This window comes from Monodon monoceros, unplaced genomic scaffold (assembly GCF_005190385.1).
Source record: "Monodon monoceros isolate NGI ecotype Baffin Bay Population unplaced genomic scaffold, NGI_Narwhal_1 Super_Scaffold_6, whole genome shotgun sequence".
NCBI lineage: Eukaryota > Metazoa > Chordata > Mammalia > Artiodactyla > Monodontidae > Monodon > Monodon monoceros.
Window position 1 is genome coordinate 38,173,987 of NW_021703783.1, and position 18,392 is coordinate 38,192,378.

An 18,392-nucleotide genomic window follows, 5' to 3' on the forward strand; every position below is an offset into this window, starting at 1 on the left:
ATTTCAAAATTACGGATTCATAAGAAAAAATTAAAAACAAGAGCTGGTTCTTAGCCATGTTTACTCTCGCGATTCACCAAGCAATGCACTTATTATTTGTGTACTTTTCGATGTATGTGATACTTCCATTTTAAAGAATAAAGATCAGGAAACAAGTGTGTTTCAACTACACAGTCTGAAAACTTTCTAGCTCCACACTGTGGTCAATTAAATGTTTCTAAATATAGTGTTGCCTACACACTCAAATACTTACTGAATTGAAAAACAATTTTGAGAATGAAAAGATTTTCATTTGACCTAATTTTGCTGGCTTGCTTGGTCCTTAGGATACTCCTTGAAAAGTCTTATTAAATTGGGGTTTTAATTCCCATTCATCGTTAATTGGCATACATTACAGGTCTAACTGCATTGGGTAACAGAACTGAAACCAAATCAACTATCAGTTCATTTCAAGGAAGGAGTTCCTATTTTAATAGTACAAATGGTTAAATTACTAGTTTAGTTTGTTAGACCAAAACCAGAGCATTTGCATACATAATTAAGATATTACTTTTATGTACAATTCTGTTATGAACTAATTGTGCTAGCATGGGTCAAAAAGGCACTTCGGACCACAGACCAGGAAAAACTTTGATGCTGGAGATCAATAAACACAAATGGCATTTTTCTGGTCAGTGTGTGAATCACAATTTAATTTGGTACTAGCCCCTGTCATGAAGTATACATTCAAAAGGTTTATTAAATTCAAATTGTCTCTTTAAAAAAGTTATGTGTATATTAAATTACAAAATGCATCTATCAAAAAGGAGAAAGGAGAAGGGAAATTTCCTTAAAACAAATTAAGAATAATCTTAGATCCATTAAAAAAAAAAATCAGGACTTGGTTCATAGTTCAGCAAAGAGATTAAAGCAGCTCCAGAAATCCTGTTTTTTTCAGCTCACTCCTGCTAAGGCCATTGTAGAGGCTCTTGTCTTTCTCACTACCTTTTAAGCTTCTTAAGGGCAAGGACCCTGTGTCTCTTCTGCTTTTTTATCCCCAGGGCCTTACACTCTACCCAGCACATAGTAGGCACTTAAATGTTAAATGAGTGACTGAACAAAATTGTTGTTCAGATCAAATTTAAACTCCAGGCATCCAGGCCCACCTCACCAGTCTGATCAAACTTCCCATCACTACCCAATACCCTCTTTCTAGCTAAACCAATTTGTCCCTGCCCCAGGAAAGACCTGTATTCATTTCTGTCTTCTCACTTAGGATCAAGCTATGCTTTCCAAATGGAATGCCCTACCTACTCTTCTTTTTTTTTTTTTGGCTGTGCCATGCAGCTTATGGGATCTTAGTTCCCTGACCAGGGGTTGAACCCGGAACCACAGCAGTGAAAGCACTGAGTCTTAACCACTGGACCGCCAGGGAATTCCCCACTCTTCTTTATGTACCCATTTTTCTAGTCCCAACTGCTCTATGAATCCTTTCCTAATTTGTTTGCTCCATTTTTCTATACTTCCCCAAAGCATATATTTTTATACTTGTATTATCTTCTGTTTCATGAGACAGAATCCTGTCTCTGAAACTTAAATACCTTAATCTTCTTGAAGACAGGCACCATGTCACATACACTTTAGTATCACCTACTGCATATAGCATAGCACCAACCTAGTATGGTGTTGGCACACAAGGCACCTGATAAATATTAAGTTATATTTATTCCTAATTTACACACCAACGTCAAAAAAGTTCAGGCGTCCCATGATAAAAATAGAAGATAAAAATCATGTAGACTGGGGAAAACAAAGATAAAGTATCTAGGCTATTAAAGTCATTTTATTTGAATATTAACTTTCACTCTGATCTTTCGGTAACCTTGGACCTAGCTTTAAAAAAAAAAAACTATAACTATACAAAAAGGAGAAAGAGGAATGAAGTTATTATGATGAAAAGCAAGAGTAAGGAGTCAGGGGACACGGAGGGATGGGAGGAATTCCTAGGATCTAAGAAGAGGACAGACTGGGGTGGTTGCAGAAAAGGAAATTCTAGAGTCTAGAAAACACTAAGCCACTTTAGTTCCTCAAAAGCCAACATTCCGGGACTTCCCTGGTGGTCCAGTGGTTAAGATTCCACACTCCCAATGCAGAGGGCCCGGGTTCGATCCCTGGTCAGGGAACTAGATCTCACATGCTGCAACTAAGAGCCCACATGCTGCAAATAAGACCTGGCAGAGACCAAAAAAAAAAAAAAAAAAGCCAACATTCCAAGTTAGGGATTTGCAGAGGGGACAAAACGTACCTCTGGGCTTCCCTAGTGGGGCAGTGGTTAAGAATCCGCCTGCCAATGCAGGGGACACGGGTTCAAGCCCTGGTCTGGGAAGTTCCCACATGCCGGGGAGCAACGAAGCCCATGCTCCACAACTACTGAGCCTGCGCTCTAGAGCCCGCGAGCCCCAACTACTGAGCCCGTGTGCTACAACTACTGAAGTCCGCATGCCTACAGCCCGTGCTCCACAACAAAGAGAAGCCACGGCAATGAGAAGCCTGCACACCTCAACAAAGAGTAGCCCCCGCTCGCCACAACTAGAGAAAGGCCGCGCACAGCAACGAAGACCCAACGCAGCCAAAAAAAAAAAAAAACCCAACAAAACCAACGTACCTCTATTTTATAACAGAAATCAAGGGAAGATAGAAATTTGCTTATAAAATAAAGGTTCTTGTAAAAATAATATCTTGTATTTTGGGGGGAATAATTATTTCAAAAGGTATTTTCACAACTAGTATCTCATTTATCTTGAAATCCTCATGGCAAAATTCCTTTTTTACAGATGGAGAAACAGACACAAAAATAACAGTTAAAAGCCAGCAAGAGTTACTGAGACTCCAAACCTCAGGTTCCTCCCTCTGCCCCCAAATACTATCAGCTGCCTCCTCCTAGAGATCTTAATCACAATCGCTTCCACCCATTTCTCCTTATTTCCACCTTCACGATCACCACTCCAGTTGGGGCTCCCCATTGCCTCTTTCCTGAGCTATGGCAACCATGTCCTAATCAACCTCCCAGCCTCCACTTCTGATACAGCCTCCACCTCTGCCAGGGTAACCTTCTAAAAGCACGGTTCTGATTAAACCACTTCCCCTTACTCTTATTCCCCTCACACTCCACACCCTCTTGTCTCCACTCAGGTGGCTCCCCTGACCCTAAATGCCTTCTTTCATGTCTGTCTGTTGGGATCCTACCCTATACCTAATCTAAGGCTCAACTCAAACCCTACTTTTTTCCATAAAGCCATTATTTGCTGAGTGAACCTGAATTTTAAGATCTCTTATTCAATACTCCTCCCCACTAGACTCCAAAGCAATCCATCTTCTGAGATGATGTGACCTCAAAGAGAAGCCTAATTAGTATGCTATCATGGTTATTGAGTTGATACCAGACGACAGGGTCATGCAACAGCTATTAGAGAGAGAAAATAGAATATTGTTTTGAAAGGCCTGTAAGTAGATGAGAGCTATCAAAAACATGAATCAAATTAAAGAAAATATTGAATGGCACAAGCAAGACACCATACTAAGTACTATGGAGATTGTTTTCTTTTTAAGTTTAAGACACAGTTCTTGTATTACTTTTGTACCAATGAGACTGACTTAACAGCAACACCCGCTAAATTAGGTATACATGAAAACCTGAAATAGAAGAGCATGGTAACACAAAGAAAAGCTGGTAAAGAAAAATTCCCTTACATCACTTAGGTCAGTGCTATCAGCCCCACCTTTCTTTCTCACTAATCTACTTCCCAGAAGACTACTGTGTCACCACCTCCTTTTTCTTCCCAGCTCTCCACCCAACCTTAACCCTTTATTACTAAGCATCAAATAGGTAGGTGAAAGCAGATGAACTGTCCCTCCTTCAAAAAGAAACTGTCATTTTTCTCCTCTTCAATTGAAAATGTTTTATAGAACACAGGGAAAACCCAGGATAAAAAATGTAGACAACTACTACTCTAAAGAAAAAAGGCAACATCCTTAGAAATTCAGTAGATTTTGCCCAGTTCGTGATAAGAAAATAAAACCGACGACTAATGCCAACTATGTAGTGAAAAGAGAACCCTGATAATGAAAAAAGTCTGGGTAAAACCCATTTAAAAACAACTACAGAAAAATAAGTGACCATTTACAATGAGTGTCCATTAAGCTTTGACCATAGATAAGTGACCATCATTTTCTTTTTAGATAACTCAAGTGAAAAACAATTTTAGGATTGGAATACACTTTGGCTTTGCAGAAAACCGAAATCTGAAATCTGTTTTTTCTCTTCACACAGGCCAGCTCAGAATGACTTACGGACTTCATTTCCTTCACTGAGAATCTCCATCCGGCGTACAAGCTGCTCAAACAGATTCCGCATATTCAGCATCAAAGTATCCATCTTTCTGCCAAGAAATCAAATCAAATATACATTAGGGGTCCTGCCATCTCCCCCAGACAAAAGATTCAGGAGCAATCCAGTACAGTGATCAGTGACTAACATCTGGACTCTTCCATGTGTAGCTACCACTATGAGAATCTCGAGCTAACAACTGATGTTTTTTGTAATCCTTATTATAAAAACAAAGTTGGAATGTTTAAGACTCATTTGAAAATTACAAACCCATTTCAGTCCCCTGAATATAACACCCCTTCCTGCCTACTTCTTTTCCTCCACTCTGCAATCACTCTGGAGCTGAGAAGCAATTAGGGACAAGTATGTCAGTTGATTACTAGGTGACCAACTACTTAGTCAAGCCTATCAATATAACATTTTTGCCACTTTAATCCTGCTGCACTTTGGAGACCTTCCATGTAACTTAAAAGGTTTATTTTTAATTTCATCTTTAGCTAGTACCCCTGTTGCAACTGTCTTTTAACACGCAGTACATGGTCAGCACATTTCCTACCAACAGCGCAGATGACGTCACACAAGTGATTAAGTGGGGAAACTGCCAGCTCAGCAGCTCAAGAATTATTTCTGTAATGCAGGGCTCTCTGCTGGACTGCGTGCAGGGACTATGTCTAATAAATTTATACTAAGTATAGGCAAAGGATTATGTTGTACCATATTCTGGCATCAAGGAGACAATACACCACCTTCACAGTTAGAAGGGCAAAGGAAAAATCATTTGCTACTGTGTTCTGTAATAGTGAATTTCAGGCTTCATATTTCCCCCCGCAAAGACTTGCTGATATTACATTAAAAATGGTGTCCTTACAGGCAGTTCTATTCCAAATAGACTTTAACTGGGAACACTTTAAGGAAATAAGATCTTCAAAAAAGAAAGAAATCAGCGGGATTTTATGAAAATTATCAAGGAAATGAAATTAAAAATCAAGTTTCATTTGAAAATTGAATGTTCTCAGAAACACCATTAAAGGATCCTTCTTATGTTTCTCCTAATCACCCCTTCAACATTCTAGTCCAGGCCCTTTTTTCATGCATCTAAATAAAATTTTAAGAACTCTTTTACGAAGGTTTAGTGATTTTACAATGTTTGTAAGATTGTACCATAAGCTATGAGGGCAAGAAAGGGCAGAAAAAACACAAAGGAAAAAGGAATATATAAACATAAAGATATTTTCTATTAAATGCTACAGACTTATTCATCTGTACTTGTATGATGGTTGCTCTAATAGCAAAAAAGCTTTCAGTTCCAAGCTTGGATGCAATATATACATGAATCAGGGCTGAAAACCAAGATTTTCAAATGGCAATGTATCTGTTCCAAGCTACATAATCACGGCAAGCTGCTAAGCAACCAGACCAACAAATTTATTACAAAGCTCTTCCTCTAAACTAAGAACAAAACTAAAAGAATAGCATTAAAACTGGTAGGAAGAGATGTGGAAGTCATGGAGATGCCCATGGGTTTTAACAATATGACAAAAAAGGCAAATACTTCTAAGTGCTACAGGACAGAAAACAGGGGCAGGGCATTCAGTAGCCTATTCAAATGATGATTTCCTTTAGTTCCCAATAAAAATGAAAGACAGTGATCAGTTTTGTTTTTGTTTTTTTTTTAAACATTTATTGCATCCAGCATATTTTGGGGGGGCCGCACCTTGCAGCATGCAGCATCTTAGTTCCCCAACCAGGGATTGAACCCAAGCCTCCTGCAGTGGAAGCGCGGTGTCCTAACCACTGGACTACCAGGGAATTCCCAGTGATCAATTTTTTTATTTTTATTTTTTTGGCTGTGTTGGGTCTTTGTTGCTGCGCGCGGGCTTTCTCTAGTTGTGGCCAGTGGGGGCTACTCTTCATGTGGTGTGCGGGCTTCTTATTGTGGTGGCTTCTCTTGTTGCGGAGCATGGGCTCTAGGCACGTGGGCTTCAGTAGTTGTGGCACATGGGCTCAGTAGTTGTGGCTCTCATGCTCTAGAGTGCAGGCTCAGTAGTTGTGGCTCATGAGCTTAGTTGCTCTGTGGCACGTGGGATCTTCCCAGACCAGGGCTCAAACCCATGCCTCCTGCAGTGGCAGGCAGATTCTTAACCACAGAGCCACCAGGCAAGTCCCCCCAGTGATCAGTTTTAATATGGGGTATTATTGGTTTCTATCATTTCTGCACTCATCTGTATATTCTGAGACTATAAGACAGTGAGCTCAGTACACAGGGAAACTTTTATCTGTCCAGGAATGCAGAAAAGGAAAATGTGACAGTGCAACTAGGGTACTGAAAACTGGTTATTTAAAAAAAAAAAGAAAGAAGGGACTTCCCTGGATGGCGCAGTGGTTGAGAACCCATCTGCCAATGCAGGGGACACGGGTTCGAGCCCTGGTCCAGGAAGATCCCATGTGCCACAGAGCAGCTAAGCCTGTGCGCCACGACTGCTGAGCCTGCACTCTGGAGCCCACAAGCCACAGCTGCTGAGGCCCGCATATGCCTGGAGCCCGTGCTCTGCAACAGGAGAAGCCACCACAATGAGAAGCCCGCGCACCGCAGCAGAAGTGGCCCCCGCTCGCAGCAACTGGAGGGCCCGCGCGCAGCAGCTGGAGGGCCCGCGCGCAACAACAGAGACCCAACACAGCCAAAAAAAAAAAAAGAAAAAAAAAAAAAAATATATAAATGGCACTACCCTTAAACACACACACACAAAAAAAAATTCAGAGGGTTTTTATGTCTTAAATGACAATACAACAACCTGATTCCTTGTCTCCTTTAAGAGAAATCCCTCATTTTCTCAAGTTCCTCTATTCTTCTTTCCTATTTTCTTTGTGCATACCACTCCCTAGAGTGAGTGCTGTGGGGAGGTACTTTCTTGAAAACACAACCTGATTCCTGAAAAGACTATAGACACAGAGTACCTACCTGTGGACATCTCACCATAGTAACTATTATCTCATAGAACTACCTCGATCTACATTGTTCTCCTATCATGATGCCTAGTACCTAGGAGATAGCTGTTTGACTAAACATATCAAACTATCCCACCTTAGTCATTACATCTCTACAGACAACTCATCCATTTCTCTCTCCAGCCCTCAGCTCTCTCCTAAGTCAATCTTGTAACTCTCAATTTGTTTCGGATGCCCTGGATGTTGAGCTCGATTTTGAGACATCATTCTATCCTTCCCCCACACGTCATCAACTACTTTACCCAATGACCTACCATACTCCCTCTCCTACCGACACCCAACTTTGATTTCCTTATTTTTATCATTCTCCCAGTCACTCAGTTCCAAACCTCAGCATCACCTTAAGTTACTCCCCTTCCTACAAGTATAATCACCAAACTCTGTGGATTCTTCTCTCATGTGTGTCATACCCAGCCCATCATCACGTGCAGGTCATTAACATTCACTTCAACTGGCCTCCCTGGCCCCAGTCTTTCCCCAACTACTTTGCTCAATTGGCACTCAGACACCTTATACTCTAATTTAACTTTACCATGTTTCTATCCTATGTCCCAGCTAAACTGTAGATTTGAGAGGAGAAACCTTACATTTGGCACCGCTGTATTGCACAAAGACTCAGTACTTTTAAAAAGTACTTGATAAATCGAAGTCAGAGAACAAACACATGAACGGACACACACAGACACACACACACACGCCCCCCCCCATGATTCTGTCAAAAGAATTTCCATTGTACCTGAACATCACGTTTAATACAGATGAAAACAGAACAGTTAAAAGAAAGGTGAGGGGGCAGAAGCCCTGGGATATAATTTTAGTTCCTCTATTTACCTGTTGTATAACCTTGCGTAAGTCACTTAAATTCTAAGAAACATCTATAAATGGGAACGATAATACTTGCCCTATTTACCTCACAGAATATTACAAATTAATGTAGGTAAAAGTTTTATACCATATAAATTGAACCTCATTATAAGAACATAGGGTATTGGACTTCCCTGGTGGCGCAGTGGTTAAGAATCCACCTGCCAATGCAGGGGACACAGGTTCAAGCCCTGGTCCAGGAAGATCCCACATGGCGCGGAGCAACTAAGCCATGTGTCACAAGTACCGAAGCCTGCGCTCTAGAACCCGCAAGCCACAACGACTGAGCCCACGTGCCACAACTACTGGAGCCCGCGCGCCTAGAGCCCGCGCCCTGCAACAAGAGAAGCCACCGCAATGAGAAGCCTGAGCACCACAATGAAGAGTAGCCCCCACTCACCACAACTAGAGAAAGCCTGTGCACAGCAACGAGGACCCAACGCAGCCAAAATTAATTAATTAAAAAAAAGAATATAGGGTATTATAGTGGGTATACATTTTTTGCTTTTGTTTTGGTCTGATTGTTGTTATTTACATCCTAGAACAGTGATTACCAAATCATAGCTGGAACCCAGATCAAAAAGAAGGGAGGAGATAGCAAAACTTGACCTTGTCTAGGCTCTTAAACAAGCTCTTCTACATGAGGCTCATAGCATCTGAGAAGAGTTAATTTTTCCTCTAACACAGATTTACTTTGGGCAATCCAAAAACAGCTCTACAAAATATAATCCTCTTCTCTTTATATGCTAAGGGACAATGCATTTTTATTAACGTGCTACAGAAGTGACTCTCAGGAATTATTTATAGATGCCAAAAATATCTTTCTGTATCAGTACTAACTCTGATATCTCAACCAAATTGTAGCTTGAAAAGCTAAAATTTACTCATCCTATTCAATGTCAATTGAAAATGGCCTTAATTTTCCTGCTGGGTCACATTTTTACCCTCATGAATACTTCTTTATTTCCCCCCCTTTATTATTTAGCTCATAGCTAGGAGATACACTAATGTGAAAGGAAACAAAAACAAAGTCATATTGCAGTACATTGCTTTGCAGCTGTAAAACAGATGTCACTTTTTCACTACAGAGGCGGCTGCCTTTCGGGAAAGCTGAAATGATCCTTGTGTGTAGCAAGGAAATCAGTTTGCTGAGTGCTTTAAACAAAAAGGTGCTAGAGAATCTCAGCTGTTATTGATGAGAAGCCCCAGAGGTGGAGAAGTCACTGTGTTACAGATTCCCAATCTGTGAGTATCCCTAAGGGAGCAATTTGGCATCACCAGGAAAGAGTCTCAGCTTGATGTGATTGCTTTGAGTCCCCAATTTAATTTCAATCACCAGCCAAGAGAACAGAGATCATCCTTCAGAATAACAGACTATTACAGATCTTACTGCAGAGTATCCTGGGAAAAGTCTCTAGCCTCTTCTTCCTCCCCTTACAAACAACATTATTAAGAGACCTATACATCAGGTTTTAGATGCATTGAGGTGTTAAATTCTGTCACACAAAGCAGTGCGTTTTTCAGGGAAGAGTTTTAATGAAAAACATTCTCACAAACATTACTAAATCTGGAGAGTCCCAAGAAATCAACAATACAGGTTCTCTGTTCTCTGCTGCCAAGAAAAAACATTCCCTAAGACTGTCTCAATACTACAAGATTCTTTCAAATGAAAGCATTTCGGAATAATTCTTTTTCCCAAATGTCCAGCTTCTGCTTCACCGTATCAAAGCCTCTATTCAACTGGCAGGCAGAAGGAATATCTTGAAACCGAATGTTCTCATGAGCAAGTCAATTGCAGAAAGAGTAAATAGAACATCCTCAGTCCAACATGAATGAAGATTAAAGTACGGAATGGGAGGAAATTCCCCGGCAGTCCAGTGGTTAGGGCTCTGCACTTTCACTGCCAAGGGCCCGGTTCGATCCCTGGTGGGAGAACTAAGATCCCACAAACCCCTGCAGCATGGCCCCAAAAACAAAACAAAACAAAACAAAAAAACAAAATGGGACAAGTTGAATTACTGTTTTTCAGAAAATGATTACCAGTTCATTATACTAAGTTCTCCTCTTATTTTTTCTTCTGTGAATTCCTTCCATTCCAAACTGTTCCATTCCATTCCTCAGGGTCTAGTATAAGTCTTACCAACTCACTAAAGCATTTCCTAACCATTTTAGTCCAAAATAACCTCTTTATTATCTATAACACTCATTTGGTAGATATAAAACACTGCCTCATACTGTTAATTTCCTATGATCAAAAAAAAAGGACATCCCTGGTGGTCCAGTGGTTAAGACTCCGGGCTTCTACTGCAAAGGGTGAAGTTCGATCCCTGGCAGGGGAACTATGATCCCCGCATGCTGCAAGGTGTGGCCAAAAATTTTTAAAAAAGAAAAAAAAAAAAGTTATTTAATGGTGAAACTAAAACCTCACCACGCTAAACAACTATATGCACCTCCCTATCTAATCTTTGCCCATTATGCACCCATATTTCATCGAATTGCAATCATAGATTTATATATAATTTTGTGTTTTACTTTTTTTAAATCATGTTTCCATTAAGTTACAAAAAGTTCATGAACATTTATTTAACTGTTCTCTTCCTTGGACATTTAGGTAATTTCGTTTTTCTGTTACATCTACTTAGAACCTCTCACATGGTCACTCCCTCACTTCCTTCAGGTATTTATTCAAATGTCATTGCCTCTTACAGATGGCCGATAGGCACATGGAAAGATGCTCAACATCGCTAATTATTAGAGAAATGCAAATCAAAACTACAATGAGGGGCCTTCCTGGCGCAGTGGTTGAGAGTCCGCCTGCCGATGCAGGGGACACAGGTTCGTGCCCCGGTCCAGGAGGATCCCACATGCCGCAGAGCGGCTGGGCCCGTGAGCCATGGCCGCTGAGCCTGCACGTCCGGAGGCTGTGCTCCGCAACGGGAGAGGCCACAGCAGTGAGAGGCCCGCGTACCGCAAAAAAAAACCAAAACCAAAAACAAACAAACAAAAAACTGCAATGAGGTACCACCTCACACAAGTCAGAATGGCCATCATTAAAAAGTTTGCAAATAGGCTTCCCTGGTGGCGCAGTGGTTGAGAGTCTGCCTGCCAATGCAGGGGACACGGGTTCGTGCCCCGGTTCGGGAAGATCCCACATGCCGCAGAGCGGCTGGGCCCGTGAGCCATGGCCGCTGAGCCTGCGCGTCCGGAGCCTGTGCTCTGCAACGGGAGAGGCCACAACAGTGGGGGCCCACGTACCACCAAAAAAAAAAAAAGTCTGCAAATAAATGCTAGAGAGGCTGTGGAGAAAAGGGAACCCTCCTACACTGTTGGTGGGAATGTAAATTGGTGCAGCCACTATGGAAAACAGTACGGAGGTTCCTTAAAAAACTAAAAATAGAGCTACCAAATGATCCTGCAATCCCACTCCTGGGCATATATGTGGAGAAAACTATGATTTGAAAAGATACATGCACCCCAATGTTCACAGCAGCACTATTTACAATCAATAGCCAAGACATGGAAACAACCTAAATTTTCATTGACAGATGAATGGATAAAGAAGATTTGGGGCTTCCCTGGTGGCGCAGTGGTTGAGAGTCCACCTGCCGATTCAGGGGACACGGGTTCCTGCCCCAGTCCGGGAAGATCCCACGTGCCGCGGAGCGGCTGGGCCCATGCGCCATGGCCACTGAGCCTGCGCGTCCGGAGCTTGTGCTCCGCAACGGGAGAGGCCACAACAGTGAGAGGCCCGCGTACTGCAAAAAAAAAAAAAGATGTGGTGTATATATACACAAATAGAATACTACTCAGCTATAAAAAAGAATGAAACAATGCCATCTGCAGCAACACGGATGGACCTAGAGATTATAATAAGTGAAGTAAGTCAGAAAGAGAAAAGACAAATACCATATGATATTTATATGTGGAATCTAAAATATGGCACAAATGAACTTATTTACGAAACAGAAACAGACTTAGACACAGAAAACAAACTTATGGTTACCAAAGGGGAAAGGGGGTGGGATAAATTATGAGTTTGGGATTAGCAGAATCAAACTACTATATATAAAATAGATAAAACAACAAGGTTCTACTGTATAGCACAGGGAACTAGATTCAGTAAACTATAATGGAGAAGAATATGAAAAACAATATATATATAAAACTGAATCACTTTGCTGTACACCAGAAACTAATACAACATTGTAAATCAACTACACTTCAATTTTTAAAAAAGTCATTGTCTCATTCTTAACCACACTATTTTAAATTGCATCTTTCCCCCTAACACTTCTCTGCTTTATTTTGCTCAAAAGCACTCATCTCCATCTAACATACTTATATATTAACTTACTTATTTTGTTTATTGTCTGTCTCCCCAATAGTTTAAGTTCCAAGAAGGCAGAGATTTTTGTTTGTTCATCGCTGAGCCCCTGGTGCCTAGAACAGTGCCTGACACTTGGCAAATGATTACTAAATATTCACCGAATAAATAAATTGAACATCACCGAGGACAGTGTTTTTCTTCAGGTGGCCGTGTGCCTTAAAATGGATTTCCGAGGCTGGGATTACCAAGTCAGAGGATAAAAACCTCTTATGACTCTTGATATACAGTGCCAAAATATTTTCTAAAAGGGCTGTACTAATGTACAGTGCTCTCAACAGTGTAAAGGCCTACTAATGGTAACACAATCTGTTACCTTTCTAAGTTCTATTAACCCAAATAAATTGCAAACTCCTTTAAAGCCAAGTAAGATTGTCTTGTACTTACATTTTGCACTTAATAAGTGCCTGTTGAATGATTAAGCTTTAGGAAAAGCGTCTTCTCTGAACACTTTCAATAACTCGAAAAGCTCACCTTCCACATTGAAGAGTATGATGACGTTTCTTTAAAAAAAAGAAAAAGAAAAAAAAGCTTATCTTCCCACCCACCCCACGTTCCTATGCACACCCTCTGCCGAGGAATGAAATCCTGAAGAGGGATGTATGTGAAATGGCCTCGTTGTTACTAAGGCTGGGATTTAGGACGGGAAGGGCAAGATGTCATTGCCTACCTAGACTCACACAGCCCACTAGGGAGAGGGGCACCACTCGGAGCCGCGCCGGCCTCTCAAACACCAGGGCCTGCTTTTCCCTTCGAAAAAGTCTTGCTCCTCTGTGGAGAACGGTGGTGTTAGCCCACCCACTCCCTAACTCTGTCTTTAAGTGAGAGCCACTTCTTTGGGGTGGCTCCTGCCTTGTTCAAGCCACCATCTCAAAAAGAGGCCCCCGGCTTTCCACAAAACACGGCGCCAAGAAAGAAGCCACCCACTTCCCAGCCATCGCCCCCTCAGGCCGCCCGCGCCCCCGGCCCATGGAGAGCCTTCAAAGGAGGGGCTGTAGGTGCCGGCCTCCACCACAACCCGCGAGCGGGCCACGGCTTCACAACCGCGGACGCCTGCCTCCCACCACAAACCCAGCGCCAGACCCACCTTTTCTCGCAACTCCCAGCACCCACTTGGTCGGGTCCCCCGGGCCCCACCTGGGCGGCCTTCCACTTCCCTCCGCGCCTCACCCAACGGCAGAGAAGCTCCTCGCCGCCAGCTCGTGTTTGAAATCCGGCACCAACCAATCACAGAGAAATTTATTCCTCCCGCGCTGTCCCCCTACGTTGCGACGCACGCGTCGGGGCCACGGGGAGGGGGCGGGGACAAGACTGGGCATGCGCGTTCTGATAGAGCGAAGCCAAAGGCAGCCATCTTGACTAAGGTCAACCGTTTTTTGTTGTTGTTGTTGTTGTTGTTTCCCCCTTCCCCTCACCCCCTCCGGAGCCCTTTCCTGAAGCCATTCACGATACCATGTTGACTAAGGGCAAGTGATACTTCTTGAGTGCAAATTATTCTTGGCCTTACTGTTTTCTCCAGACTGAGAAATAGGACTTTTGGAAACTGTTAACTGAACAGTGTCTCATCTCTCGATTGAATAGGAAGAATTCCGGAAGGAGATAGAACAGCAGTCATTTACAACCATATATGCTGAGCTGTACACTGCCTTCATTCATTCCTGCATTCCAGGTTTTCATTTGACACACATTTATTAATTGCACCAAATTTGTAACAAGGACTCTCCTAGGAACTGGAAAAATAAAGATGACATGATATCTGCTTTCCAGTAGCTACACATCGGGAAAACAAAAATATAAAATGAAAGTGCCATGATTTCATTTAATAAACGTTCATTTAGAACTTGGCATAGTGCTAACACGGGGCTTTCATACTTTCTTTTAATCCAAATCCACAGTGAGAAACAGATTTTACATTACAACCACGTAGTACAGAACTCTGCTTATCCTTACTCCATGAATGTATTCTGAACTATTTTTTTCCTATTCTCTTACCACCACCCCTGCCATGTTAGTTGTCCCTACCTCATTGAATTTATTAATTATTAGCTACCTGCAACTTGAAAAAAATACTGGCTAATGCATGCAAGAAGCAGTGTGGTTTAAAGGGAAGATCACAGGTTTTATAACCAGAAAACTTGACTCCATTTAAACAAATACTGTGGAGCACTTTTGTGCCTCCGCATACTGCTGAACCAGCCACATCATCACTTTTTAACCCTTCTGTACTTCACTTCCTCCAACTATAAAACAGAAATAACAGTATCAACCCTATCTCACAGGCTTATTCCTAGATCAAACAGGAGAGTATGTGGAACACTATCAAAGTTTACACTTTGTAAACTGTAATAAAGATTTGTATTATTAGATAAGAGATGAAGAAATATTAACTGTACACATATTATCCCATTTATTCCTTCCCACAACCCTTCAACGTCAGGAGCACTCATTTAGTTGATTGCATTAGCCTGTGCCTCCTACACCTATAATACAGTTAAACATATACAAGAACAGAATATGTGTAAAGTGCTTTAGAAGCACAGATGAGGAAGCAATTAATCCTATCAGGGGGGCGGGAGTGTTAGAAAAGCCTACAGAGACTTGTTATCTGAGCTTGGACTTGAAGTATGAATAGGAATTTACCTGATAGAAAGGAGAGGCAATTCCTGACAATGTGACCTCTCAGAAATGAGTCACATGTATATATAATAAATACACAAGCAAAGGATTTGTGAAGGTTTAGTGCTGTGAAGGAATATTTACCGTAACATGCAGGTAACTTTGGGGGTTCAGTGGGTGTGACACCTCTTGTGCAGCTTGGGCCTGAGGAGGGGAAGAAGCTAGCAAAGAATGACCAGACTAGGAAAGGATGGGACTTTATCCTGTAATTGACAAAATGACAAGACAATGGGGCCGGGGTTGACTCCGACTATGTTTGCATTTTACATAGGTCGTACCGGCAAATGGCATGGAGGATTGTCTGGAGAGGGGAAAATCTGAAGGTAGAAAGACTCTTGCTTCATTGTTAGGGAGAGGACCTGAGCTGAATTAGGCCAGTGGCAGTGGGGACGGAAAGGAGGGGACGGGTGGGAAAGACATTCATGAAATCAAATGAATTTATTAAATGATTGGATCTAGGGGTTGAGGGAGAGAAGGGGGTATAAAATGACTCAGCTTTCTCCCTCTCCCTTTCACCCCTTATCCAATTACTTAGCGCAGCTCTTAAGTATCTCTTGTATGTACCCACTTTACTTCTTCCTACCTTCACCACCCTAATCCAATTCAGTGGTCCAAGCCATCAGTGAATCTGTTTACCCCTCACTTGCATTCTTTACACCCTGAATGATCTCTTTTTTTTAATTTTTATTTTATTTATTTGTTTGGTTGCATGGGTCTTAGTTGTGGCATGCATGTGGGATCTAGTTCCCTGGCCAGGGATTGAACCCGAGCCCCCTGCATTGGGAGTGGGGAGTCTTACCCACTGTGTCACCAGGGAAGTCCCCCGAATGATCTTTTAAAAATGCAAGTCTAATCATGCCTCTCTTTTGTTTAAAACCATTAATGACTTCAACTTCCTCCTCAATAAAGACCAAAATCCTTAATAAGCCTCTCCTAACCTGGCCCTGGCTTGCCCCTAGAGCTGCACTTCCTGACCCTCTGGCGTTTGCAATTCCTCTTCCCCACCCTTACAGCCTCTTTACCTGGCTAAATTCTACTCAGCCTTTTGGGCAGCTGAGAAGTTTTCTGCCTTGCTCAGGGAGGTCTCTGAGGCCTAGAGCCATGCTTTTGCTACAAGCTTCCCCATCATCCTCTTCCTCCCCTGTCACACATGTCAGCTCATCTGTTTCATCTTCCTGGTTCTTCTAGTCACCAGCTGTATGGCCTTTCAGAAGTCATCTGTGCCTTTGCTCACTCGTCTATAAATGTAAATCATAATAATACCTATTTCATAGAGTTGTTGAGAGGAATAAGTGAGATATCCATGTAAAGCAGTTGGCACACAGGACTTCCCTGGTGGTGCAGTGGTTAAGAATCCGCCTGACAATGCAGGGGACACGGGTTCGAGCTCTGGTCCGGGAAGATCCCACATGCCGCGGAGCAACTAAGCCCGTGCACCACAACCACTGAGCCTGCGCTCTAGAGCCCGGGAGCCACAACTACTAAGCCTACACACCACAGCTGTTGAAGCCCATACGCCTAGAGCCTGTGCTCCGCCACAAGAGAAGCCTGACCACAACGAGAAGTCCAAGCACCACAAGGAAGAGTAGCCCACACTCCCAGCAACTAGAGAAAGCCGGCGGGCGGCAACAAAGACCCAAATGCAGCCAAAAATAGGTTAAAAAAAAAAAAGTTCGCACAGTTCCTGGCACAGAGTAAGTGCTCTGTAAATATTCCTGATTTTCCCTACTAGACTGTAAACTTCCAGAGAACAGAGATGGTACTCCTCTCATTTACTGCTATAATCTCTTGCTTTTGCAGCTCCAATAAATAGTCCTTTGGGTGAGCGGAGGTGAGTTCAATAGGACGGTGGAAGCATTCCACTCCATCACCCAAATTCTGTCCCAAATGATGGATGAGGGTTGGTGATACTGCCCCCCCCCAATTCCTCCCTCCATCCAAAGCACCACCACACCCCTCCCATTCCACTCAACCCCCTTCCCTGCTGCACCAGCCCGGTGAGAAGCACAGGAAAGGTGAGGGGGGGGGGCGGGGGCGGGGGGGTTCTTAAACCTCTTTCTTCCCAAACTATAGTCTGGGTAGAGAGGCATCCTGGGGCTGCACCTGTAACGGAAAAAGCATGAGAACTGATGCCAGAAAGCATGGATTCGATTCCAGCTCGGCCACCTATTAGACACGAGACGTTGGCTGGTTTTTTAATCCCTCGCATTGGGAGAGCCCCACGCACTGGATGGTTCAGGGATGCCAGCGAGATAACGATTGTAAACGGGCCTCTGTCAGCCGGAACGCGCCGTCGGAGGATGCGTTAGCACCGCTGCGCCCGCCCTCGCCGCCACACGAGGCAGAACCCTCACCCCACTCCGGCGCGCGGGAGCAGCTAATGGGATTTATGCTAATGTGAGGACGCGGATGACCGGCCGAGCGCGCCGCCCCGCCGCCACCCGCGCCCCACCTCTCGCCCGGCGGGCCGCCTGCCCAGAAATCGCTACCGGGGAACGGGCACCGTCGGTCGCTGGGCAGTGGGGGGCCTGGCGGGGCGGGGCGAGACTGGGCCCGTGGCGGCGGGCCGTCTAGTCGCCGCCCAGTGTTTGTCTTCATCCTCTCTCCCCCTCTCGGTTTTTATCTCCCAGTTCCTTCTCATTTGCTCTCCATCTCTAGAGGTCTTACACCCTACCTCCAGTCGAGAATTACTGTTCCCTCCGTCAGTTACACCAGGACGTCTGGAGCACTTCCGCGTTCCAGGCAGTGCGCTCAGCACCGGCGTGGGGTGGGGTACAAGCGGCGCAGAGTGCGGAGGTGGGGACTGTGTTCTGGGGATTCGGGGGAAGCAAGCCCATTTCTGGCTGGGAATCAGAGAGGAAGAGGCGTCAAACCGAGCTTTGAGGAATAGATAGGATCCCAACGGGGAGGGGAGTGGGAAGTGAAGTAGTCAGAAGGGTTAAGAGAAAAACGGAGGGGACAGCCCTGGTGGCGCCGTGGTTTGGGAGTCCGCCTGCCAATGCAGGGGACACAGGTTCGAGCCCTGGTCCAGGAGGGTCCCACGTGCCCCGGGGCAACTAAGCCGGTGGGCCACGACTACTGGTCGTGGCCCTGCGC

The 18,392-nt window shown here is 43.7% G+C and overlaps 1 protein-coding gene across 2 annotated transcripts in view; it reads right to left on the bottom strand.

Annotated features, from left to right (window-relative positions):
- The window catches only part of RACGAP1 (Rac GTPase activating protein 1), a 33,683-nt gene extending 15,651 nt beyond the window's left edge, over positions 1-18,032 (bottom strand). The window contains exons 1-3 of one of the 2 annotated variants that reach the window (XM_029206615.1): positions 13,708-13,770; positions 13,008-13,123; positions 4,330-4,418 (exon numbers count right to left, since the gene is read on the bottom strand). In XM_029206615.1, coding sequence (XP_029062448.1) covers positions 4,330-4,414 — 85 coding nt within the window. In that variant the 5' untranslated portion in view covers positions 4,415-4,418; positions 13,008-13,123; positions 13,708-13,770. Of the gene's footprint in view, positions 1-4,329; positions 4,419-13,007; positions 13,124-13,707; positions 13,771-17,970 lie in introns of those variants that run through there. The other variant, XM_029206616.1, reaches the window with a different exon arrangement.
- Positions 18,033-18,392: the final 360 nt, after the last annotated feature.